This window comes from Rhipicephalus microplus, chromosome X (genome assembly GCF_043290135.1).
Source record: "Rhipicephalus microplus isolate Deutch F79 chromosome X, USDA_Rmic, whole genome shotgun sequence".
Classification (NCBI taxonomy): Eukaryota; Metazoa; Arthropoda; class Arachnida; order Ixodida; family Ixodidae; genus Rhipicephalus; species Rhipicephalus microplus.
In genome coordinates this window covers 58,781,545-58,807,972 of record NC_134710.1, presented here as the reverse complement: position 1 = coordinate 58,807,972, position 26,428 = coordinate 58,781,545, and the positions used below count along the sequence as shown (strand labels likewise).

At 42.6% G+C, this 26,428-nt stretch overlaps 1 protein-coding gene across 1 annotated transcript in view; it reads right to left on the bottom strand.

Moving 5' to 3' along the window:
- Nucleotides 1-457: 457 nt before the first annotated feature.
- Nucleotides 458-26,428, bottom strand: part of LOC119176074 (23 kDa integral membrane protein) — a 49,948-nt gene continuing 23,977 nt past the window's right edge. Inside the window, exons 6-7 of the mRNA XM_037427193.2 lie at nt 19,627-19,710; nt 458-1,381 (exon numbers count right to left, since the gene is read on the bottom strand). Of these exons, the coding sequence (XP_037283090.1) occupies nt 1,319-1,381; nt 19,627-19,710 (147 nt within the window). The 3' untranslated portion in view covers nt 458-1,318. The remainder of the gene's footprint in view (nt 1,382-19,626; nt 19,711-26,428) is intronic.

The following is a 26,428-nucleotide window of genomic DNA, read 5'->3' as shown; positions in this document are numbered from 1 at the left end:
TCTGTGGAGCCGAAATGATTTATGGAAATCCGCCGAGGTGCACAATGCCGAACAGCACCTTGCAAGCGCCGGAGCCCATGTCATCTCGACGAGCCAGAACGCGCGACATCTAGTCCAAGTAATAACGCATTACGTACTGAAAACCAAGCACACACAAGTTTTCACAATTTCTAGCGTTATCTACAAGATCGATATGTGGGGTTTAACGTCCCGAAACCACCATATGATTATGAGAGACGCCGTAGTGGAGGGCTCCGGAAGTTTCGACCACCTGGGGTTCTTTAACGCGCACCCAAATCTGAGCACACGGGGCTACAGCATTTCCGCCTCCATCGGAAATGGAGCCGCCGCAGCCGGGATTCGATCCCGCGACCTGCGGGTCAGCAGTCGAGCACCTTAAACACTAGATCACCGCGGCGGGGCCATTATCTACAAGAAAAGTTGCAAAACAAACAGAAACATTCAATGGCTTTATTCCACTTGAAAGCGCAAACATCCGTCATTACATCGTTTTATTAGACACAGTTAAATAACGTATAGTATAGTAACAATCCATGCTACTTTCAACTACCATTGTGAAATAAAAGGTAACTGCACAGACAAACTGCTACACACCCTAGCATGATACTAAAAACAAAAAAAAAACTAACTACCTTAAACAACACTAACACAACATGAGAAGTAGCCTACTAAAGTATTTTCTGTACAGATTGGGTTACATGTCATAAGTACACAGCATTTGCACACAACGGTAAGTGGAACTACAATGCCATCTAACTATCCAGCCACAAATATAGTGGTGGAACACAACACTGGTGTGGCATTTCAAATCCCAGGTAGAAAGCATAAATGTCCATAGAGAAGCATCACACTGTAACTAAGGAGAAGATGCCAAACAGCTACGTTTAGCCTAGTAAGGAAATGCTAAGATCATACCTGCCAAGTAAGTGTGGCTGCCTAAAGTTTGGGCAATGAACATTGATCGCGATGAACAGGCACCTATGAGGCTAATCTTAGCCACTGGTGCCTATATTCAAGCCATATTTTAACCGTGATCTTATGTACACTCTCTGCACATGGCAGTTTTAAAAATTTGTCCTAGGATTGTAAGGCACGGAATGTATCCAAGTGATTTTTTTTTAGTGTCGAGAAATTCATCTTTACAGCATTAATGGACAACTCCGTTTTGTTTTGGCACCAGCTACACAGAGCACATTTTACACCTCGAAGTGTGCAGATTGGCATAACAAGGAAAGCACTGAACCTGATGACAGAGAGGCAGAATAAAACATTTCCAGAACAGTTATCGAATGTCGCCCTACACCACCTCGTATTTTCTGATTGCTTTGGCCAAGCAGCATCCGAAAACAATGCCAACAACCTGCAAAATAAGAAACATTATCCATTAGTGTCAAGTAGTTTACCAACAGCAAGCGAGGCAAGTATGAATGATGAGTAAGGCACATCCATAGGAAGCATGAAATAATTTTAAGCTATGCTTTTTTTGCCTACTTGTCTTTAGTTTGAGTGACTGCATGTCTTGCGGAATGGCAACCAAAGTGCATTCCTACCGCGGCAGGATGAAGCGAGAGCTATTCCCTTCGCCTCAAATCTCACAGCTTCAAATAAAATGCACACTAGTTTGCTTTAGTGGCACTGCAATTCCAGCTTCATCTTCCCCAGCTCAGCTACTGGGCATCTGCTGCTGCACATGCAGTCAATTCATGTTCTCATGTTTGCTGTATTGAAGCCAACATGCATGAATGCATCTGCGTGTACATCAACAACACACTGTACATTTTCCCCTTTGTGGTGAGCTCAGCACTTCCTATTAGAGATAAGCCCAGGTCCAGTTTAAGCAGCCTGGCCAACATTTAGATAGCCCAGGTCCAGCTAATTAGTCAGGTCAGCCTTGCTTCATTTTATTGGAGCCAGACTTGCACCCAACATCCTTGCTAGTACTTCATTTCCACAAGGGTCATTCTAGGCCAAACGTCCCAGCCATTTTGGCGACCATTGCAAATGTGTTTGAAAAAAATGAAGCTGATTTACTGTATAAAAATCTTGGTAGAATAATTCACAGATGACAAAAAAATTTGGACATGTGGGAGCCTTCCATTGCTCACATAACACTATGTGAGTGATGTCCATACAAAAATTTATTCCAAAAGTATCGCTTCTCACTTCAATATCAAACTTGGTTTACGCATTAAGCAAATACATTTGTGTAAGGTGTTTGAAGCTGAATAATATTACTGCAACTTTTGCTGTATACACCTAAAAAAAATTTCGGCTAAATTTTCTGCTTGAATTTTTTTTCATTGTAATAGTTCGCTATGTATGAATAGATGAGTAATGAATACTTAATCTATTGATGGTACAGCTCTGTCAGAATTGTTAATTGAGCTAGTTGGTGAATGCTAGTCGTAGAATATTTTACAGTGCAACAAGCAACCATTGCCGCCCATTGCACTGCAAAATATTCTAGGAAGGTACAGCTGACCAAAACTAACTATTGTGTGCAGCGGCCATTTTTCGTCTCTCAGCGCCATATGCTAAAACGAAGCTTCAAAACTTGTTTTGAAGTCTTTTGTGGGCAAGCACTAGTCCACACCCTTTTTGCAGCCGTATGGCAAAGATACACAGTTGTATGGGGAAGATACACAGCAAAAACTGCCGTTCATGCAGACAGTTTGAAGATTTGGCCAACTGCACGTTTTGCATTGAAAATATTTTCAGATCACTGAAGCACGCAAATAGTACCAGGAAAATTGGGAACTTAAGAAAATAGTCATTCTGATTCACGTTGAAATGCAGTTTACACCAGTAGTGTTCTAATTAAAAATTAGCTCTTTAGCTCAATCAAAATCAAACAGTTCTCATGTGGCATGTTTTATCCTAGCATTTTTTTTTTCCTCTGGTGATTTCTGAAGGTGCATACAGCATAAAAATTGCATTAATATTTTTTAGATTTGAACATTGCACAAATGCCTTGGCTTAACATGTAAAGCAAGTTTGACATTGAAATAAAAATCTATATGCTCAGAATAAATTTGCCAACAAAAACAGCACTCTGATGACATTATGTGAAATTTGGAAAGTTCCAATGAGACAACTTTTCTCTTTATAGTATTCTAAGAATTCACAGTTCTCAATGCAATACGTGAACACGATTTTTCCAAAGGCATTTCAGATGGTCGCCAAAGTGGCCGGGACATTTGTTTTGGAATGACCCGCAAGAAAAATTACTTAAGGCCGACTATGTCTGTCCAGAAAATGGGCGTTGGCGTTTGTTTGGAACTATGCGATGCTGGTCCACTGAATTTCAGTACAGAAAAGGAAGTGCCAACTAGTGAAAAGGGCACTTCAACAGTAAGAGTAACACGCAGAAAAACTGACATAGTAGACTACTATGAGGTGTGGATATGCAGCTTCCATACCAGGTGCCAGGTAAAAATATATCAAGTGAGAGGAGCATACATCCACACCGCACACTGTTTGTATATTGCATCAGCTGGTATCCAGTGTGCCTTTGCAATACCAGTCATGCATGTTCCGCAAAGCAATACATTTCTAGCAGTTCGGTCAACAGTGCGGTGGGCTAGGGCAGGCAGCTGGCAATCTACTTCAATCCATATTTTTCTACCACTGTACAGTGTAAAACCTGGGGGCAGTCACTAAGGTGATTCTTGCATACAGAGCGACAAGCAAAAGAGTGTTTAGTACCTATTTACATTTTACAAAAGAAACATAAGCACCGCACATGTCACAAAAAATAAGCAGTCCACCGGTGTATTTTAATATACTTTTTTTTTACAGAATTGTACAGAGATGCACCTTCGGTTTCTACAGAGAGCTCCTGGATGACGTAACTGAGCAGTTATACTTCCTGCGCACTGTGTGTTTAGATTGAATATCATCAACGAAATTCCGTCAATATCCAAAGTATTGTGCAATTTTTTTTTCATTTTTGAAATATGGGCACACCATAATTTATCTCACCCTACGAATTACCCATTTCATGCCAGTTTCATTGTGGTGAGGTCTTTCTGCCTCCACACACAGTTTGTGAAGGCAATAACTGTCTATCAAATTTATGAAGTATTGGCAAGAAAAATCTGAATTAACAAAAAAAAAAAACTTTTGCCATACAAGTGACCATGGGTGGTCCTGACTTCTGTTGTGTTCAGGCTGTGAGGGGGGCACCCCTTGAAAGTGTAACCCTCCAGAGATTTATATTTCAAGCCATATTTGAATTTTTTGACAAATAATAATAGTGCATGCTCCATAGCACAGACTCTGAAAGCCTTCCAATGAACAGAAATGAAGTACAAAAAAGTAAAACCTCGTCGCTTCATAAAGTACTGTAGAGCACGAGATTTTGGGAAGGCTACGGGTTACTTCCGACAGGCCGCAAATGTTTATTACCCTGAGCTTTTAAATACCAATCAAATAATACTCGATAAACAACCTTTATTCATGTCAAAAACCTATTAGAATCGGTTCACAATGAAGCATAAATGCGATTGCTCAACTATGTGTCCTTTTCATAAATATTACCATCATCATCCCATTGCCCTGCAGTGGGCCCAACTACTCTCGCAGCAGGGCAAAGACCTCTTCCATGTTTCACCAATCAACCCAATTCTGCGCTTTCTGGTGCCATGCTATTCACGATGCCCATAGATCGTCGTTCAACCAAGCAGAATTCAGGAGCGTCCTCTCAAGGATGGTTAATAGACGACACAATGGCAGCTCTATGCAGTAGCTCCCTTGTTTGGCTATGCTAGCCTCGGCATTAACGTGTTAGCAAGAACACGACTTTGCATGTTTCCTCCAGCAGTGAACAAACACGGCCTTCCGTGACACGATTAACCTGATTCGTTCTGGTGAGGCGCAAAGTAAATACGTGGCAACTTGCACCTTCAATGATCGCCTACAACATACACATATCAGCTTTGCGAGGTTTTTTGTAGCCATGCAGGTTAGTTAAATTTTGTCAATCGACCTTTACAGTTTAAACACTCCTCTCTTTATTTGCATATAGCATTCGTCAGTGCTTTAGTAGTGCATGAATCCCATAACATTGTTTGTGGGAAGTTTAGCATGCTCCCGAGCAATCTCAAATTGGCCAGTGCTGTGCCACTAGTTATTGTACGTTTGTCGATAGGTGGCAGCACACTGCAAGCAATTTGCTAATTGACCGGCTTGAGAACTAAAATGTTCTTGGCACCCAGTTAACGTAGTGACGTGAAGTGCCCGAAGTCATTCAGCAGAGGAAATTGTTCTGATTGCTTTCATCAGAGATGTTGAAAGAAACCATCTTGACGACGAGGATGTTTCACTGAATGTAGAAGGCTGTGTGAAAGTGCCAAAAATGACAGCAACGATGAACAATCAGCTGCTAACTCGCGAGGAGAGAATTGCACTTCATGTACTCTAATGAGATGATTTTTTTTTTCACTCTCTTAAGTCACTTTGTTATTTACTGTATAATATCCTTAATCAAAATCAAGCACAGTTTTCTTTTTCCCATTGCATGTAGCACTAATATTGTGGATGGAATGCTGCATGCCACGAACACGCTCGAGCTTGAACAGCAGAGCGAAAAAGTTAGTGATGAAACGCGGTCACGGCCACAATCCACAACTCTTGATCTGCTATCTTCTCCTGCCCTTCACTGGTACCCTTGAAACAGCATTATACGTTATTCGACAAATTTTGTCAAAGAATGTTCGCCGAAAAATTTGACATTGCAAAAAGCATATATGTGTATTGTCGTCAATATTCACGATTTGATCGTGCTGATCGAACCTGCAACATGCGAGCGCAGTGAAGTGCGCATGGCTAGAGTCCAGGCATGGCTGCTACAACTGCTACAGGATGGGATGTTAAAGACTTGTGTTCTGTTGAAGTAACTCCCTGTTCCCGATTGCACGAGTAATGACGACTGTGTATGTTTGCAAGTCATCACTACATTGAACATTCTGTCCCATGCAGGTGCGATAACACTACTTGCCAGTGACCTACTGTGACAAATCATAGTCGGTACATACCTCTGTTGCTGTTGATATCATATGCCAATTATATTTCATGCAGTTTTCAGTAGCACGCGCTGGATTTCGTAAAGCATTGTTCATGCATGATAACAGAGGTGCAATATAACCTTGCACTCCATGGTAAATAAGTAGGTGGCGAGCTTCCATGGTTTTGGAAAGTGTTTTGGTCTCACACATTTCAGTGCAGCTCATGACTACCTTCTCAATTGATTCCAGGTGTCTTCCTTTTGTACTTAAAATTTTTTTTACACATCAGTTAAGATGAATTACTAACTCGCCCAGCAGTCCGTGCTTCTCATGGCTTTACCCAATGAAAGTGGCACGGGCCATACGTTCGCACGTCCTATCTGTTCCTATGCAAACAGTCCCTTCTTCAGGAGTTACCATGAATTGTACAGCGCACCACTCATAGTTCGTGAGCAATGCAAATATCTGCAGACTTCTAAACCTCATCTGCCTACCTAATTTTCTCTCTCCCTCTTACGTGTTTGCTTTCTCTTAGAATCTAGTAAGTAACCCTTATGACTAAATGATTACAAATCCTTAATTTATTCGTAATCCTTAAACTCTTAATGATTACAAATACCGAAGGAGGTCTCGAAGTCTTGCGACTTTGAGACCTCCTCCTGTATTTGTAATGAACACGTGCAATTTATCACTTGTACTTCAATTTCGAAACAATTTCGAATTTCGAATAAATTTCAAAAAATCCGTTGTACTGCCTATATGATACCTGCCCAGCCCATGTCCATTTCCTCTTCTTGTTTTCAACTATGATATCCTTAGCCCCCATTTGTTCCCTGACCCACTCGCTTTCTTCCAGTCTCTTAAATGGACCCTGAAACAGTTTTGGAGATTTTGTACAAACACATTGGGCCAGTAGACCAACTCCCAAGGGTTTAGACACCGATTTGAGCTCTGACCGCGTTCTCCGAGCGACATGCTCCGGCCACTTGAATAAGCCAGAGCACGCCAGCAGCCACGACACTGAGACTGCTGATCTGAGTGGCGGTCATAGGCTGTAGAATGCGCGGAAGCAAGATCAGCTGGTAGGGTGGCAGCCCCTGTCGGAGCAGATATGAACCTTTTTGCGATCTTAGTCTCCGTAGCCAGACGCCATGCATCCACAATTTATGTTGAACTCTCTTTGTAAGCTTCCAGGTTTCTGCTCCGTACATAAGTACTGGTAAGACGCAGCTGTTATACACCTTCCTCTTGAGGGATGGTGGTAGACCACTCTTCATGATCTGAGAATGCTTGCCGAACGTACTCCACCCCATTCTTACTTTAGTTATTTCACTCTCATGATTTGGCTCCACAGTTATTACCTGTTCTAAATCGACCTGTTCCTTTACAACTTCCAATGTCTTGCCACTTATTGCAGAGTGCTGCTCTCTGTCGCGACTGTCACACTTTACTTTAGTTTTATGCATTTTAATTTTCAAACCTACTTTCCTGCTTTCAGTGTCAAGCTCAGTAATCATCTCACGAGTTAATAATCAATGCAATCTCATCAGTTAACTGCATGTTGCCAAGATACTTTGCATTGACTCTTCCCCAACTCTTCCTAATCTAGAGCCCTAAATCCTCCTGCAAACACGTGGTGAATAGCATCGGAGAGATAGTGTGTCCCTGCCTTACACCCTTCTTTATTGGGATTGAGTCGCTTCCTTTATGGAGAACTATAATGGCTGTAGATCCGCTGTAGATTTGTTCTTGTATGTTTATACAGTATAGGCTTTGTCAATACCCAGACTACAGTGCCTGCATGACTACTAATATCTCGACCGAATCAAATGCCTTTTCGGAATATACGTAAGGTATCTACAGGAATTGATTGTATTCCACACATTTCTTCATCACCTGATTGGTAGTTTGAATATGGTCTATTGTCGAGTAGCCTGAACAAAATCCTGCTAGGTCCTTTGATTGATGGAACTCTAATGTCTTAATTCTATTACCTATTTTTGTGAATACCTTGTAGACAATGGACAGTAAGAGGATCAACCTGTAATTTTTCAGGCCCTCGACATCCGCTTTAGTATGGATTAAAATGATCGCATTTTCCAAGATTCTGAAACCGTACCATTAAGAGAAACCTCGTATACAGGGAGGCCAGCTTTTCTAATACAATCTTTCCATCTCTCAACAGGTCTAATGTTACCTTATCCTAATCAGCAGCTTTGCCTCTTTGCATTCCCTCTAGGGCTTTCTTTACTAACCCTGTCGTTAGTGGTGGGATGCCAGATTTTTCTGGGCTATTACTGCTTCTTACAATATCATTTTAGTTCACTCAGCTGCCATGCGGATCTCCGTAGAAACCCTCCACTACTCTGTAGAAACCCTCCACTACTTCAACTATCCTATCCATATTCGTTGTGACTTTGCCTTCCCTGTCCCTTAGTGTATACATCCGATTTTCGCCAATGCACAGCTTCACAGATTTTAGGCTTCTGCTCTTCACAGCATTCTAAATTCTCTTCATGTTATACCTTATGTCGGCTACTTTACGCCTATCCATTAACTTCAAAAGATCCGCCAGCTTTATTTTGTCAGTTGCATTTGAGGCTTTCAAGCTTTGAAGTCTTAACGATATTTTTCGTCTCCTGGGATAGCTTGCCAGTGTCCTTTCTAATGACTGTACCATTGACTTCAACTGCACATTCCTTAACGATACTAGTTAGATTGCCGTTCATTGCATCAACGCTAAGATCGGTTTCCTCGGTTAGAGCCGCAAATCTATTGCGAAGTGAAACTCCAAATTCCTGTACTTTCCCTCTTAATGCTAGCTCATTAACTGTCTTCTTGCATATCAGTTTCTGCCATTCCTTTCTCAAGTCTAGGCAGATCTTTCCAACTACTTTCTCATCCTGTACAATACCCGGGTAAGCATACAGAATGAGGTCCACTTCATTTTTAGTTTCGCCATTAACACTCCTCCATGTACACTTACAGTTAGCCTGTTTTCTGTAGAAGGTATTCAAGAGCCATAAATTATTACATTCTGCGAACTAAACCAGTAACTCCCCTCTGGCATACCAGTAAACATTACCATATGTACTCACGTAATAAATGCACTTTTTTCCCACAAAAATTTGAGGAAAGTTGGAGGTGAATGTATTATTATACAGGGCAAATTTTATAAAAACTTTGCCGGGATGAGCAAAAAATGTAATGCAAAAAAAAAAGTTACGCGCACACTGTTTGGAAACGGCTTCTTTGTGACACTTCACTCATCTTCGGTTGTTGAAGGTACTATCTTCTGCAAGCTGTCCCTGCGCCGCCCGCGCACTCCATAAAAGCGTTTCGAGACTTTCTTTTCTCGCAATTGCTTAACCTCAACAGTGGTATCTGCTGTGATCTCGAGTGGTGCCCAGATGTGTGTGCCATTGACATCGCACCAAGCTACCCCCGAAGCATCCCCCAAACAAACCGTTGATAACAAAACTGACAACAAAATACGGCTGCCATGTTGCTGTTCACGTGGGAAGTTACTGTAGAATAGGTAGCCTATATTTTGCAATCCTTAAAGAACATGCAGATAACAAACATGAAAAGCTTGATGATTGATATGTGGGGTTTAAGAGCCCAAAACCACCATACGATTATGAGAGACGCCGTAGTGGAGGACTCCGGAAATTTAGACCACCTGGGGTTCTTTAACGTGCACACAAATCTGAGCAAAAGAGCCTACATCACTTTCACCTCCATCGAAAAGAAAAACATGAAAACCAAATTGCCACCGAAGCAAGAATCGGGGGTGCTATCATGTTACAAAAATTGTATCCTTCTTTTCTGGGTGACAAGCAATTTTATCTGGTTTTCCAGAAACCTGGGACGCAATGGCAATGAATGGCCCTTCGCAACAGCCATAGCGACAACAAACCCTGTTGTCATCGCTCAAAGGTTGGGCCTTTTTGTGCTTGCAGGAAGCGACTGTCGGTTGGTGCAGGCTGGATCCAAACCTTCACTCTCCATTTGCTTATTTGCTGCGATGTCTCTACACTTGCACTATGTCTCAGGGATAATAAAAAAAGACAGGGGATGTGCTGTGCGCAGATAGAACAATACAGTGCGGAGCACCGGGCGAAAAGGGGGAGGGAGCGAGCAGAGGTGGATCGGTATAATAATAAACCAAAGACACAATGGGCAAGGAGGTGCCAGGTGTTGGTTAGCGGGAGTGCAGTGGATGAATGTAGGGAGTGCGTTTATTATGCAGGGAAAAAGTTTCAGATTTTGATTAATGAGCTGGGAGTGCTTTTATCCGAGTGCGTTTGTTTCGCAAGTAAATACGGTAGATTGCTTTACAGAGAAGTTTCGAGGGATAAATCGTGGGAGGTTGTTTCTAAAAGGTTTATAGTATGAAGAATGGAGAAAGGAAAGTTGTATATTATCACTAAAAAAATGCTCACATTTGTCTGTTATGGTTTAACCTGAGTGACACGGCAGGAGGGAAGGAAAGAACAGGAGAGGGAGGAAAGGCATGGATGTTGACCAAATTAGGAAAACTGGTATGCTACCCTACACTGGGGAGGGGGAAGGTTCAAAATTAGAGGTAGAGAGAAAGAGACAGCTTGAAGTATGCGTATGCTAGAGTTACGCTTAGAAAATGATGTTTTATAAAAATTTCGTCTAAGGTACAATATTAATTTTGATATATTAAAACAGTTTCATAAAAACAAAATGGCTGCTATCGCAATATGTGTGTCCCGTCGCGATTTTTCAGGATTTATGGCACATGGCACTTCAATGAGCACTCATGCAGTAGGCCCAGTGCCCTTTTCCGTAAGTGCTGTAGAAAGTAACATTAAGCTGAAGACTGCTGATCACTCAAAAAATTATAAAGTGCATGTTATCAAGAATGACCTTGAAATCAACAAATCAGCCAATACTTGCAGAGCTCTCGTGTATATACTTGATTTTCATTTACATATACAAGATTATCAATTACATATACAAGATTATCAATTACATATAGAAGATTATCAATTACATATATAAGATTATCAATTCCGTGCAATTTCTTACGTTCCAAAGTTCATAAGCTCTTTCTTAGGGAAGCACAACCACCCTTACAGTGACTCCTGTACTGTCCTGCATTGGGGGTTATTGACCATCGTCCCACAAGTGATGAATGTCTTGAAAAATGCCCCACATTTTTCATTATTAGTATTGTTTGGCTGCACTTTGAATTTAGCCACATCTGACCAAAAAGTTTGAGGATGTGTTAGCTACAAGCATTCAGTTTGCAAAATAGCCAGTTAGTCATGCAATTTATGGCGATGTCATGTACTTGCCAGGCTCTTAATCACTAACATGGACAATAGCAAGCCATAGTTGTTTCGTGAGAGACTACTTCTTTTTTAGATGCCGAATTTTTAGGTTGATATGAATAACTTTCATTTCAGATGATATTAGCAGCAGTGTTGCGGAGTTACCACAACGAAATCAAAACGATTCTGGAATCATTCCACATTTTCGAGACCCATTGAATGATTGATTGATATGTGGGGTTTAACGTCCCAAAACCACCATATGATTATGAGAGACGCCGTAGTGAAGGGCTCCGGAAATTTCGACCACCTGGGGTTCTTTAACGTGCACCCAAATCTGAGCACACGGGCCTACAACATTTCTGCCTCTATCGAAAATGCAGCCGCCGCAGCCGGGATTCGAACCCGCGACCTGCGGGTCAGCAGCCGAGTACCTTAGCCACTAGACCACCGCGACGGGGCACCCCTTGAATGGAATGGGGACAATATTTGGAGGAATGTAATGGGAATAGAATTTATCACCTTTCGCCCGCACTGTAATGAGAATAGAATTACGTATTTCTAAAATAGAGCACGTGTTCGTCTGCCTGCTTTGTTTCGAACTTCAAACATACAAAATTAGAGCCTGGAATTTAATAATAAGCAGCATTATTTAGATGGCTTGGCTGATTACCATCACAGTACATTTATAACTAATGCACTTACTACAAGTCTGTCCATATATCGGCTGTGTTCCTGTGAGGTTTGTCTATTCTTAATGAGAATAGAATTACGTATTTCTAAAATAGAGCATGTGTTCGTCTGCCTGCTTTGTTTCGAACTTCAAACATACAAAATTAGAGCCTGGAATTTAATAATAAGCAGCATTATTTAGATGGCTTGCCGATTACCATCACAGTACATTTATAACTAATGCACTTACTATAAGTCTGTCCATATATTGGCTGTGTTCCTGTGAGGTTTGTCTATTCTTCGCTTAACCGCATTTGAGCAAAACTACGGCAGCAGTGTCTCTCCCCCCCTCCGCCTTTATGCCTTGAGATTTTTTTTTTTTCCTCACTGGCACCCCGACTACAGACCCCATCCACGTGCTGTTGCGCCACTCTTCACTTCTTTGAGCTAGGTTCTGTCACCGCCGGTGACTCGAACTAATACTTGGGGGGAAAAAAAAAAAAAAAACGATTCTTTGAGTTGTGATGTGTATTAACACTGGCGCGATACTCCTGTTCACCTCAGAATCCCCCCCTCCCCTCCCACTTAGTGCAATACCCGAAGCTCTGTTGAAGGTCTGTAGGTCAGCGTAGCAGAGAGTTGTACACAACTGTGTGGGCTCCCCCTCCGTACAGACAAAGAGAAAGAAACTTTCGAAAGCATTGATTGCGGAAGCCACCTGAAGCAGGAAAGCCCACGTAACTATACGGCCACGGCAGCACGCCGAAGAAAACCCACGTTCGGTGTGTTCTAGGGTTGTTAGAGGCCTGGGCGCCTCCGCCGCTGCCGCACCTGTTGGAGACTAGAGAAGCACAACCATAATGCACTACCCCACAACACAGGCTATTGCATTCAGTGGTCCACGCTCGAGCAGCTTATGTTTGTGAAGCGCAACACGAATATAGGGCAATAGTTTTCTCTCACTTTTTCGAACTAACCGTTCAAAGAGCCGCAATTCACGATTCGGGTTTCAACGCTAAACGGCGAAACGCCCATTTAGCTCTTAACATTTAGTTGCAGAATTTGGTTGAATAAAATCAAAATAAAGAAGCTTCTTTTTGCACCTTGTACTGCTTGCGACCTTTAATGTAGCGTTTATAAATCACGAGGACGCTTAAGCGCTTTTATCACTTCAGCCTAGTTACCGAAGAACAATAGCGGGCAATTGCCGAACTTCTTCGAATGATAAGGCCTTCAGGAGATCAAGCCCAGGAGATAAGGCGTTCCTGAATTTCAAGGTGAGAGCTGGTCATCCCGGAGTCTCGTGCTCCAGGGTGGGAAACCATCGTTATTTTTGTAAATTTACTTGGTTCCTACAACTCTGCACATATCTGTATTCGCATCATCAAGTAAAGAGGATATTGGGGAGGGACATACTTTGCTGCACTATTAATAGCTACTACTGTAATATCACGCTCAAACTAGTCATGTAGGCCTGAGTACATGTTCTATCGAAGTCTGAGGCCACAATGCATTTTCTAGGTCCATCTTTATTTAGCCATAGCCAAGGGTAGGCGTGGTGTAAAAGTGTGAAAAATCTGCCAATTTCCAAAATAGAAATCGTGGCATAAATTAGCTTAAGAACAAACGAATTATCCCGAAAGATACTTACGGTAGAAACATATACCTGCACGTTGGTTCCCATATATACTCCCACACAAAAGTGGCGAATACTCTATGCACAGTCTGATTTTTATCTCACGAGCAGTTTAGTACCTGACACATGTAAATAACCTTTGCGACAAAGACATTGCATACCAGCGCACAAGCGAACACAGAGTTCTTCTCCCCCATCTATGCTTGCAAGGCGCACTTGACAAGTGTGAGTGCTGACAAGCAGCACGGCCCAGTGTTCCGTATTCGATGCCAAGGCACAAGGTGCCTGAGCAGCAGTGCGCTGTTCCATATACAGTCGACTCCTCTTAAGCGGAACTCAAAAGGGATCCATAAAACTGTTCCATTTATCGAAAGTTTCATTCAAGCACACTTATTTAGTGAACCAAGACCCTTATTCAAATTGAAAAAACCTCACCTTACTCATGATGATGAGCAGGAAAAAAAAAAAGGAGTGAAGAGTGGTTTGTTTAGCAAGCATGAGTTGTTTTTTTCACAAAGTACACACCGATGCCTGACAAACTAGCTAGAAATTCTGGACAAGCCTCATGCTCAAAATAGCGCTGCAAAAGATGAACAGTCTCTTTAGCTGACCGGCCTGGTGGCAAAATGTGGATGGCTGCCAATAAATCTATCCTGTAGCATTTCCCCCTGCCTGCTGTACGCAGCATTTTATGTAGCAATGGTCTGCAGTAATGAACTTTAATGTTCTGAATAGCCCCTTGATCCATTCATTGGCTAGATCACTACCGCGGCATTGGCTGGCGAGAACTCCAGAGTGATGGCTTGGAGTACTTGAACCTGACCGAGGGCTGGGCAATCATCCACGATGAACAAACCTTCCTGTCTTGCCTAGTAAATCTTGAGTCTTCCCAGTTTTCGAAAATGGCCATGGCCATCTACGCTCTTCCATTTCCATGGTACGCAATGGGAAAGTGTCGAACCCAACCTAACCCAACCAACCTAACCTAACCACACTCCTAAAGCTACAACTCTTGAAAACTGACCTAACTACACACCTCGAACTACAACCTTTAAAACTAACCTAGCCACTCTCCCCAAAGTACAACCTTTACAACTAACTTATCGAACACCTTTGAAACAAGCCTCGATTTTCCTATTACCAACACCTTCAATTTCTCATCTCCTGCCATATTTGCACCCACCAGCGCAGTGATGCGATCTTTGCTTCGTTTTCCTCCACTACAAGCTTCGCCTTTGAAGGTGAGATACTTTGATGGAAGCGCCTTATAAAAAAGACCCATCTCGTCGACGATAAAGACGTCTCGTGGCTCAAAGCTCATCAAAATTTTCTTAAGCTGCCCCTGTTGCCAGTCGGTGCAAATAACCCTGTTGACTGCACCACTCTCACCTGAGATTGCTTTGAAGACTAGGCCATGGCGTGTTTTGAAGCGGCTGAGCCATCTGTCGCTTAGGACAAAGTTCTTATCACCCATTTGCATGGCGATCTCTCGAGCTTTCTGCTCGGGAATCGGTCCGCTTATGGACACTTCAACCACAGAAAAAGATCTTTTATAGCTGTTCATAAGGCGTCGTCTGCATCCATTTAGATGTAAAGGTCCCGTTCTTAACAGTGCCTTCAATCTTTTCTCTGTCTTTCCAGATCCGCCACAGCATCGATTTCGGGATGTATTTTTTCGCCCCTTCCATCTTGGGCAGGCCACTTCAATCGAGCTCCTGAAGAATTTGCAGCTTTTTTTTCAAGCGAGAGTGTATGGTGCGGCCGCTTCCTTTCCATCAGGCTGAAACAACACCATGATCCACCGCATTTCGCCGCACAAATAGGCCTAACGCACAGTTGGCTCCCACAGCCACAAATGAGAATGACTACTGGATTGGCTTATCTCGATCTTAAGGTGTTGCCATGGTTGTGAGACTACCTTTGGCATGAGCGATTCTATGCTGTGTTTAGAGTGTGTCGTTAAACCATAGGTGACCAATAAGCACTGTTTCGATTGACCGATGAATTTTACTGCACAACACAGAAATACAGCCATATGAGCCCGTTTAGTTCTGTTAATGAGGCATTTTCACTTAAGGGAGTTTCGCTTATTGGGAGTCCACTGTAGTACCATCAGATTTAAAAAGTTTTGTTCCCCATTAACCAAATCCTAGTTTTCTCCACATTTACGACTCCAGACACATAGCCGAATTGCTTAGTCTTCTTGAACATTACTTTTGTCGGAATAAAAATACACTATGTCCTCAGTTTATCATTTACAAATTTCAGCTTATACAATTGAAACATCAATCATTCAAGCATGCTGACCATGCAATACTATATGTAGTGAGAGAACTGCTCTTATGGAAATTTGTAGGGTGGTTTTACTGCACGAGATATGCCAGTAAGCTACTAATGCTTGACCTTGGTAATTAATGTGTTTTACATACTTTTGCAGTTCTCAATTCATCTCATGACACCATCTTTATGGGGGTGTTTATAAACTTAATAAAACTATGAAGATGCATTTTCTACATTGAGGAATTGCAGGAATGGAATTAATCTTCCTGGAGTGGGAATGGGCCACGTTTTTTTCATTCCAGGGAATTAAATGGAATGGAATTGTAGCAAGTCCTGATTCCCCTGAATGGAATTGGAATAGAATGGAGGTGCCCATTTTGTAATACTAATTAGCAGTGATGGGGATGCCTTGCAACATTTTGAAGCAGCAATTGCAGCAGGCAAAATCTGCTTTTGAATCAGCCATCTCTGTTTGGAACATGCATGGCCTTTTCATGATACACACAGAGGAATAAAATTTAGCTTTAATTTAGTTTAATGTTCCCTCAGTAAATGAGCCCTTATGCAGAAGCAGCAAACCTAATAAATAAGCAAAAAACAAACAAAAGCAGGATCATATAAAGAAGTGGTGACATAAAACAGTAAAGGATATTGCACCAACTAAGCTACCTGTAACATGATGTCCTTGAAGCGCGCGCTCGCTCACTCACATTGGCGTGTGCACAGGGAGGCAAGGGGGGGATGCAAAGCCAGCCCCATACATTGATTGACATAATACAAAATGGGGCGAGTGGGGTGGGGGGCAAAGTCAGTCCAATGCATTGACATGATAGGGAGGGGGGCATGCAGCTAACCTTTGCTCCCCCCCTCCCTGAAGGGGAACCCTGAGCACGCCTATGCACCCCCCCCCCCTCCTCACATTCAAAGCTTTTTATAGTAAAACCTCCTTAATACGTACATATGCGCAGAGAGCGTGGCTAACTGCTCACTAAACGTAGTATGCGTTAAATACCAAGAACCAATTTGCATCTCTGGACGTATGCCATCGCCGCAAAAAAAGGAATAAATACAGGGCTACAGTAAATATTGCCCAAAGTGTTCACCACAAAGCCATTTCTTTATTTGCCAAATTTCAGAAAAAAAAATTGATAATTGAGCGGCCGATTCTGTGCTTTTGCAGCTGCGCAACTGTGTGAAAATGCAGCAGCGCAAGTGTACAAGATGGCGACTATCACGTAATACCTGCTCACACACCTGCTGTCAACATTACTTTCGTTTGCAAAACCACCTTGTGACATGCCAATGGTGCAAATCAGACAAAAAAGACCCTTTTGGAGCAGTATGGCGCAAAAATTTCTAGCTAGCGCAGGTTGGCACAATTGGCACAGGTTTCCCACCACTGTATTAGTGATGTATGAAGTAGTTTGCATCACTCTGTTTCCCTTTTTCAAAGACAAATAAAGCAAGAGATTAGTCACGCCCAAAGTTAAAATATTGTCGATAGCATGAAATCCCGAGAGAGAGAGAGCTCTCCTAAAATCAAGATAACATTGAGTGAAAATGTGAGGTGGGTCAACTTATGGCGTGCAGTAAAAAAAAAGTTTAAATATATATAGCAGCAAAAAAGGAACATTTATAAGCACTGAATTCAGCATACCTCGAAATTTGAGAGACTTGTAATGCAGCGGGCTGCAATATGTGACAGAAGGCTAGCGTAAGTAGCAATTTGTGCTTTCTCAGGGCTGCTAACAATGTCATCAACAGACGATTGCCAGCAAAGTTTGCAAATGTCAGCGATCATACTGGTACTCAATGTTACAGCACTTGCATGCATGCGTGATTCAAGCGCATGATCGGCTGTCTCGTACAGCGAGTACACACTTGCCAATATTAGTGCTTTTTCGTCCGAAACTATTTAACCGAGACGAAAGTGGCTTAAAGAGACCCTAAAACGGTGTTCCAAAATTTTGTCAGCGTTTAAGCTAGAACATCAACAAACCACTCCCACCACACATTAAGTAATACAGTGCGTACGAAGGCAGCAATAGGAATTGCTATCTACACTCTCCTCACCGATTCAATGCCTCCTCAACTCATGAAAAACCCCCAACATTGCTGGTGATCGCAGTGCACTCAATGGGTTGAGCTCCATCGAGTGCACTCATAAGTGCGACCACCAGAGACACTAGCAGAGTGGTTGATATCTACTCCAACAAGTGCCGCCACACTTATTTTAATCTCCTGTACAGTGACAGCCTGCAAAGCCATGTGAACAAACAAAAAGTATTCGCGGAAGTCACCCATAAATGTAAACTAGATTTCCTGAATAACTAGATTCGGTAAAATTAGATGAATTAGATTATTAGGACCTATCGACCGCATGCATTGAACTGTCACTAACTTGGAGGTACTTGGTTGCACACCAAGTGAATGTATATTCTTGGAAATAAAATGCGTGAAATATCTAGAAAATATGTAGCTAAACTCTCTATGCAAGTTTATACAAGAATTTCAGTGCACGAGTTGGCTTCACGGCACACCTTGACCGTAATGCAAGGAAGGCTGCCTAGCGATGAGACGCGAGTACTTTTTTTTTCTCTCCCGCGGTTTGCAGTCTGAAGTGCCATTTTAATGCAGCCGCGTGTTATACACAAGCAAATCTTTTAACCACAAAAGCGGTACTTCTGTGATCTAAAATGGGTGCCCAGAGCATGCGCTACAACGCTATGATGCCCTTTGCCCACTCCGCGACAACCTCGTATGACGACTGCAACCACGCTGTTGGCATTGTAGCAAGCAACTCCCATTGTTGCAAGCCACCACCGAAGCATCAACTAACCGTCGATAACAAGATTCACGACAAAATAGAGCTGCCACCTCACTGTCCACACAAAAAATAACAGTAGATCTACACTGACTTCTTACTACAATTACTTGAAATATGTGCGGATAACAAGCATGCAGAGCTAACTGCAACCGAAGCTTGAATCAGGGGTGCTACCATATTGCGCATATTATCACGCTCTTTTCTGGGAGACAAGCATTTTTTTCTAGTTTTCCAAAAACCTGACACGTGATGGCGATCAATGGCCTTTTGCAACAGCCATGGTGACCACAAATCCTGTCGTAGTCGCTCCAAAATTGTGTGCATGTGGTTGGGCCTTTACGTTTTGTATTTGGAGGAAGTGACCGTTGGGTGGCATGAGCAATTTCGAGACCTTCTTTGCTGTGTGCTTGTCAGGTGCAATGTCTCTACATTCACACCGTTCGTGAACCCCGCTATGGCGCACGGATAACTAAAAAAGACAATAGATGGCATGGGCCGTGCACAGACAGAAAGAAAAACGTAACTGCACGCGGCAGTGGCCGAAGAGGGGGAGGGTGCGAGCAGAGGTGGCTGAGTGGGGTCGGCATAATAAAAAGCGGTAAAAATCCAACGGGCAAGGAGGCGCCAGGTGTCTGTTTGCATAACTGCAGGAGATGAATGTAAAGGATGCGAAAAAATTTCATGACTGAAGTCGGGGGTGCGTTTAGTATGCAAGTGTGTTCATTACGTGAGTAAATAGAATACTGATACATACACTGATGCTTTACTGAGGTCTCCTAGCACACTCTTAGCATGCTTTCTAATTGATATAGTGTAATAGAGAAAGAGGTGATGCGGAAAGGCAGGGAGATTAACTGGCTACGGTGTAATAGTTCTTACCTCAATGAAGCAGATGATGATACCAGTCACTCCAACGTACACAATCTTCTCATTGAACTTTTCCAGAAGCACATCGATACAGTTCTAAAAAAGCAGCAAAACAAAATAAGAAACAAGGTTTAGTTACAGTACATCTAGGCTAAATGCAATGAAATGGTTAACAAATAACAGTGCATACTAGTGAAGCAATCTTAACGAAATTGCAGGCTGGTAATGACTAATGCCACGATAGTGACACCTCACCTTTCAGCTGACCAAGAGCAGCTAGAAAGCTGAGCATTCCAAGTAATCAGCCACTTTGGATGAGGAGCAATGACTTTCTATTAGAGCTCTGGTATCAAAAACTATTTTTCAAGCTTCTTGCAATACTTACACTCTAATTTCAACATATCCTATGGAGGCTTATATCTAGTAGGCTTTTTCTGTAAACCACAATTTCACTTAAATTCCTGCTACTGTAACGGCCAAACTTCAGCTGTGCTTTAGCAATGATAAGTTGGTGCAACCATGTACTTAGAGTAACTTCAAGTTATATTGACGTTCATGATCATAATCAAAATAAGCTCACTTCGGTACTCTATGCGAAACTAAATAACTGCAAGTAAACTAGTTTTCCTGAAAACTTTGAAGATTGATCGCAAGTTCCCAAATAATAGGTAAGTATGACTGCCTGGGTTGCTACTGACTTTCGAGTGAATTCACCAAACTACGGGTGAAAGGTCGCCAAAAGTCACCATTTTTCTTCAAATTTCGCCAAAAATATCACAACTCTACATGAGCGACATGTCTAGTAACAAAAAATTGGGGGACCCTTAAGCTTCCCCTTCAAGAGCTGATCTCAGAGGCCATAAAGAGTGACAATGCCTCACAGATGGCATTACATTATCTAGCATTCGCTGTTTGCTTGATCAACGCCCCTGGAAAGGCATGATTTGTTTTCTGCTAGATGGACATAGTTGTCCATTTTCAGAGCTGTTTGAAAGTTCCTGTGTGTTTTTAGTGGCGATGACTGAACTATCCTGGTCTTTTTAGACGTAGTTTGAGGCCTCCCAAATATGCCTACAAATCGCCGAATGAGCTCGTTTTCATCGTGACACCTGCCGAACAAAATGCTTTAATAGGGCCCTGAAACACTTTTTCAAGTAACCATGGAATGAGTTCACTAAAAGAGCTTATTGCCTCACGAATTCAACGCCGCAAAATATTTAAGAATTCGTCCAGTGCGAGTAAAGTTACAAAGGTTTGTTGCATGCTGCAGTTGTATTCTCTCTTCTCTCGTCCCGACGAAAGCGCTAGAAGCTAAGCAGGCAGGGGTGGCAGGGGCTAAGAAACTACATCCCTCGTGCCTCATGACTTTGAGCACTTTTTTTTTCTTTTTTTATCCAAATGCGCGGCTTTTTCAGTCTGATCACGCGTGCATACGTGGAGAAGTAGCGGCCTCCCGTGGCGATCTCTGTAACGAGCTTTTTCGCTCACGGACTATTTTTCGCTCACAACCAACGGAGCAGACGCCAACGGCAGAATTCCTGCGACACTAGCTCTGTAACGCTATCACGTTAAAATTGCTAATTGTGTATAGCCTCCTAAAGTACAGTACCCTCCTTAACCATTAAATTATACTGGTGTTTTTCAATGCCAGTCGCATCGCCCACTTTACCTCGGGTGGGTTTGGTGGAGTAGGAGTCATCACCTGCTTCACCATGGAACCACTGAAAAAAAGCACGCATACACCAGCAGCGTCCCCGAATGCTCGCGCCTCATAACAAAAGGTTGTAATGGTTTCAGTTGTATGAATACAGGACGAACCAGTCGCAACGACAAGAGAGGTTGCGTGCATAGCCTTATTGCAAACTTGGAGAATTTCATTGCAGTGGAATCATGTGTCCAATAATAAAACAACTTAATTACGAAACAACGAATATAAATTCGAAAGTGCTGCATTACCATCCCAATGCCCACACCATGCTTTCAAGGCGGACATGCATATGCTACAGTCACCTCAGCGCAGTTTCTGAAAGCTGTCCAAGAAGCCGACTTCTTGACAGGCCCAAAAAGTATGTTAACAATAAATTTAGACTTTAGTACATACTAAATAAGAGGGAACTACAACACTGAACAAGTCAACAAGCTATTCAGGACAAGTGAGGCTAGTTAAAACATGTTTCCTAATTGTCACCTACATATAGCCATTTCAGAATCAAAACTAAAGAAGCTTGAAATGTTTAAAGGACATAAAAAAAACTTAGTATAACACCACCGCCTCGCGGCATGGCATGTAAAACAGTCCGCTTACGTAAGTTTCGTAGGAGGTTGCTGGTAAATGCACCAGTGCGCCAGTGCGTCAAGGATTTAGGTGAACTCAGGAGATACGAACTATAGACAGGACAGACTTAATTGCGCAAAAAGTGTGCCTTTTCCCGGTGGGTCAAAAACTACAAACAAAATAGAAAAATATGTTGCCGATTCGTTTTAAAGACACTGAGTATAGAATGCATGACTCAGTCTAGACCTAAGTCGAAAATCGCCAAAAACTCTCCATGTCGCCATTCGTCATTTTCTGTTGCCACGGGCCTCTCAAATTTGCCAATTTGGCGAAAAGTAGCCACCAGTGGCAACCCTGATGACTACAGGCCATAATGTGCTTGCAAAAACGTATCCTACCTTGCTAGCATCCTGAAGATATGACAAAGCAGTCTTTTGAACAAGACAACCATGATGGCTAATACAGTTGAAAACTGGAGATGTTTTTAAAGTTAAATGCATAGTTGAACGACATCGCCAGTCTCTTTTCTGACAACACCATATTGATTGATTTGATTGATTTGTAGGGTTTAACGTCTCAAAACCACCATATGATTATGAGAGACGACGTAGTGGAAGGCTCCGGCAATTTCGACCACCTGGGGTTATTTAACGAGCATCCAAATCTGAGTACACCATATGAGTACAAATCTGAGTACACCATATGTACTGGTTTATATTACAGTGAAGCACATTGTGATGTGATAATTAGCATATAAGTAATCAGCTACCTGTTTTGGTTTCTCGATATTTCTCATTTACTACTTGAAATTATTTAAGAGTTTCTAAGAAAACCAAACCACCCTCGCTGCTACAAGCCCTATTATATTTATTCGAGTTTTACATATGAAAACCACGATATGATTATGAGACACTGCAGAGGGAAGCCCCTGAAATTTCGACCTTCAGCGGTTCTTCAAGGTGCACCTGAGAACACTGGCCTCTTGCATTTGAGCCTCTATTGAATTGTTGCTGCAGCCAGGAGCACACACAAGAAAAAAAGAAATGAAGTATCTAAAGTAGGCCAAAGCTAAGAGCATGAAAAATTCCACAGATCTGAAATGTTTTCTTTCACATCTGGACAATAGCTTGAAATCTTTAAACCAAAATGCAACATGGTCAAGCCATGTATACAGTGAACTCAAGCTCAACTCGTGTGATCCACATTGGACTAATGTTCATCTCTTCTTCAAGGAGTCGTGTGAACGACACATGTAAACTTAGTTGGCTTCGACACACGAAGGAGTGTCCACGAAAGCAGCAATGAAAATGGCATGTAACCCTATTATTAGTCTTACTTTTTGAAACCTTTAAAACTATTTCTTTATTCTTCCTTTTCCCTTGCATTGGTATGAAACATGCTGACAAAACCAGCAAAACAGCAGGGCAACAATGCCTATTGCACAACTTGCTCACGTTGCGGTCAGTTTTGTAATCGTGTGCTCGCTGCGCATGTAGTCACTACTTGTGTGCTCACTGAATTTTCATGGAGCGAGCACTCGAGTAGACATTTTTGTTGTTCATCCCACAGTCTACAGAAGTGTGGCATAGACCTTGAGCGTAGGAGTTCCCTTCAACGCATCCACTGAAGAGTATTTGATTGCTGCAGCTAGTCTTGGCCAAGCTACGTGCTTTATCGGGACATCCATAGATAGTACATGGCAGCAGCATTTTCCTTAAATTGTGGTTAGAGCAAGTTATGCCAGCCAGCTACGCCCATGAATCGTTACACTCCATCTCGTTTGCTCTGTTCGTCTCTGCATCTTCTTCTTCGATATTCTTTCAAAGAAGTGCACATCTAGGACTTACTGATGGCAATCAGATATAAGGAAACAACTCTCAAGGCACCACTAAACCAGTCAAGCATATCTCGGCGAAAACCTGAGTACCTACGTTGTCAAGGGTAATGCCAGGAAGTTCTTTATCTATGAATCGAACAGTAATGCACAAGTAGCATGTTATACCATCGTCTAATTCACTGAATTTTTTTTTATAGCAGTATTAGTGATTACATACCAAAGACCTACTGTACCTTATCAGGTTAGCACTAGAATTCCCATTGGTCGAGCAAACCGTTTTACATTTACCGTATTTACTCGCCTAATCCTCGCACTCGCATAATTCTTGCACCCCCCACATCGCTCAACAAAAATACGATTTCTTTTTTTTCTTCGTGTAATTAGCGCACCCCCGAAAACTGCTGCAATAATGTTGTCTGCTCTTTATAGCCACTGATGATGATAGCGCACGCCACCTCTTAAGCATCAAGAGTAGTATTGCACAGAGATTCAATCCAATCCAAGCCAAGCCGAAGTAGCTAGTGCGCGTTGCGGCATGTTTTGTATGTTGTGTCGATAATCTTGTCACATTATAGGGCGATACTGAAGCTGTACGGCTGCTTTCAAGTTGCAAGTGATAAATCATGCACTAAACAACAGCAGCAGGGCTGCCGGTAGGCCCTTCAGAGTCTACGAGTTTTGTGTTCACTACTGGTGACAGTAGCTTAAAGCCACCAAGGCGCGTTGGGCCTGCCGTGTGCCTAAAACTGGGATTGATGATAAACTTTATTTCTTCAGAAGGAAACTGCAGACGATTCTGTTAAATAGCCATCAGCCTAATACTGACATCCCACGCTTGTCTTTTGAGGGCTCCTGTTGAGCGACGAACGCTACCGCTACGCCCGACGCGTCCGCAAGCTTGCGTATGGTATTCCAATTCTCGACTTGTCTTGTGTTGAATCTCTGCTTTTATTGTTGAGGTAAGTTTTAATTAGTACTTCTTAAAGCTTGCTGTTAGTTGCTGGTGTGAGAATCCTGATTTGCGGCCACTTCGTTTTCTTTTTCGCTGTGTACGTTTTCGTAAAAAGTTTTCCCTGCGTAATTCTCGCACCCTCCAACTTTTCATCGGTTTTCCGGCAAAAAAAAGTCGGAGGATTATGCGAGTAAATGCGGTACCTTAAAGGAGCACTGACATCAAATTTCAAGATGGAAATGTGCCCATCATTCGATCGCTTGGTATGCATAGGTCTTCTTGGCCAAATCTGAATGGCATCGATCGCGTGGAAGTTATTTTAATTCGATGTCAAACAGCGTAAAAAAGCAAAGGAGAAAAACGAAAAATAGACTGCCCTGCGACATCGACACAAGTGCTACGTCTTCGGTGTGATACATGCCACAAATACCATCCTGAGTGACGATGCCCTAGTAGCGATGACGTATACGATCGGAGTGTTCTTATTGTGGCGCCGATTGGCACCGAAGTGCAGAAACGCACTCGCTCGTCTACGGCCGGGCTAGGGCCTGGCTAGCGCGCGCAGGTGCAGCTCGGCCATGGCTCGTCGCGTCTGATCTCCATCGTACCAGTTTGAATGATTTCTTGAAGTTATCAAGATAAAAACCACCTTTAAAAAAATGGCGAAAGAAAAGAGCATGATTAAACGTGTGCTTGTCGGTCAGCATGTCGGGGATCGTTGTGAGTTGCAGGTGAGCTGCAGTCTTCTAGTTCGAAGCACGGAAAAAGCACAATGAAGGTGTCCTTTCATATCACGTATGTATTACAGATCAACACACCGCAAGCTATCAAAAGTGAAAGAGCGTGTAGTCGGATATCATCGCTAACAAGTAACATGCAGGTATCGTTGAATTTTAGTTCATTTGTAGACTGAGTCCACGTAAAAGTAGTAATACGGTGTCAACCGCAAGAAGCTGGATAGGTGAAGCCATCTGGAGGAGCAAAAAAGAACTTAGCAAGTAGGAAACGTATTCTATTTTTCTGCTTATTCTCATTCACGATAGCTATATTGCATTGACCCCTCTGCGTATACCTGAATGCCTTGCACGCCAAAACACACCAATATAGCTAACTGAGACAAACAAGCGAACATGGCTGAAGCGTGCATCCTCGGGCACCTCTGCAGTGCTGCTTGAAACGGAGTCTATTTCGGAATCACTGTTCAGGAAAAGGTCGATCGATGCAAAAATAATTCGCGACATTGTGAATCGTGGGGATTCCAAGCTCCAGACTATAGTATTGAACCCGAGTTCGCACTTTGTACGGCGACGACAGCAATGCAGGTGACAAGGCATGACTGAATGTGTCCGCCTAGCAGACGAAATGTTTGCGGAGCAGCTGAGCCTGACGTCACTATTTTCTGTGGAGAAGTGGTCAGCTGTGGCGTGGTCTGGAGGTGATCGCGAGGTATCACCACTGCTGCTGCTTCCAGTGCTAAAAATGGCGGGATTGCCGGCCGTTTTTAAATAGTGTTGGATCCCAGTAATATAAATCAATAAAAGTGATAGTTGTTCATCCCTCAGTAGCGTTTTAGGTCACGAATCGCTGCTACGAGGTCTATAGCTACTCGCTGACGCAAAAATCTTGGCACGAGTAAATTTGATGTCAGTGCTCCTTCAATTCCTAAATTACTAAAGTGCTACTGCACATATTCACATTTTCGACATTCTCAATCGCTAACCTTTCACTCTTGCATAATTTTTTTGCTAGC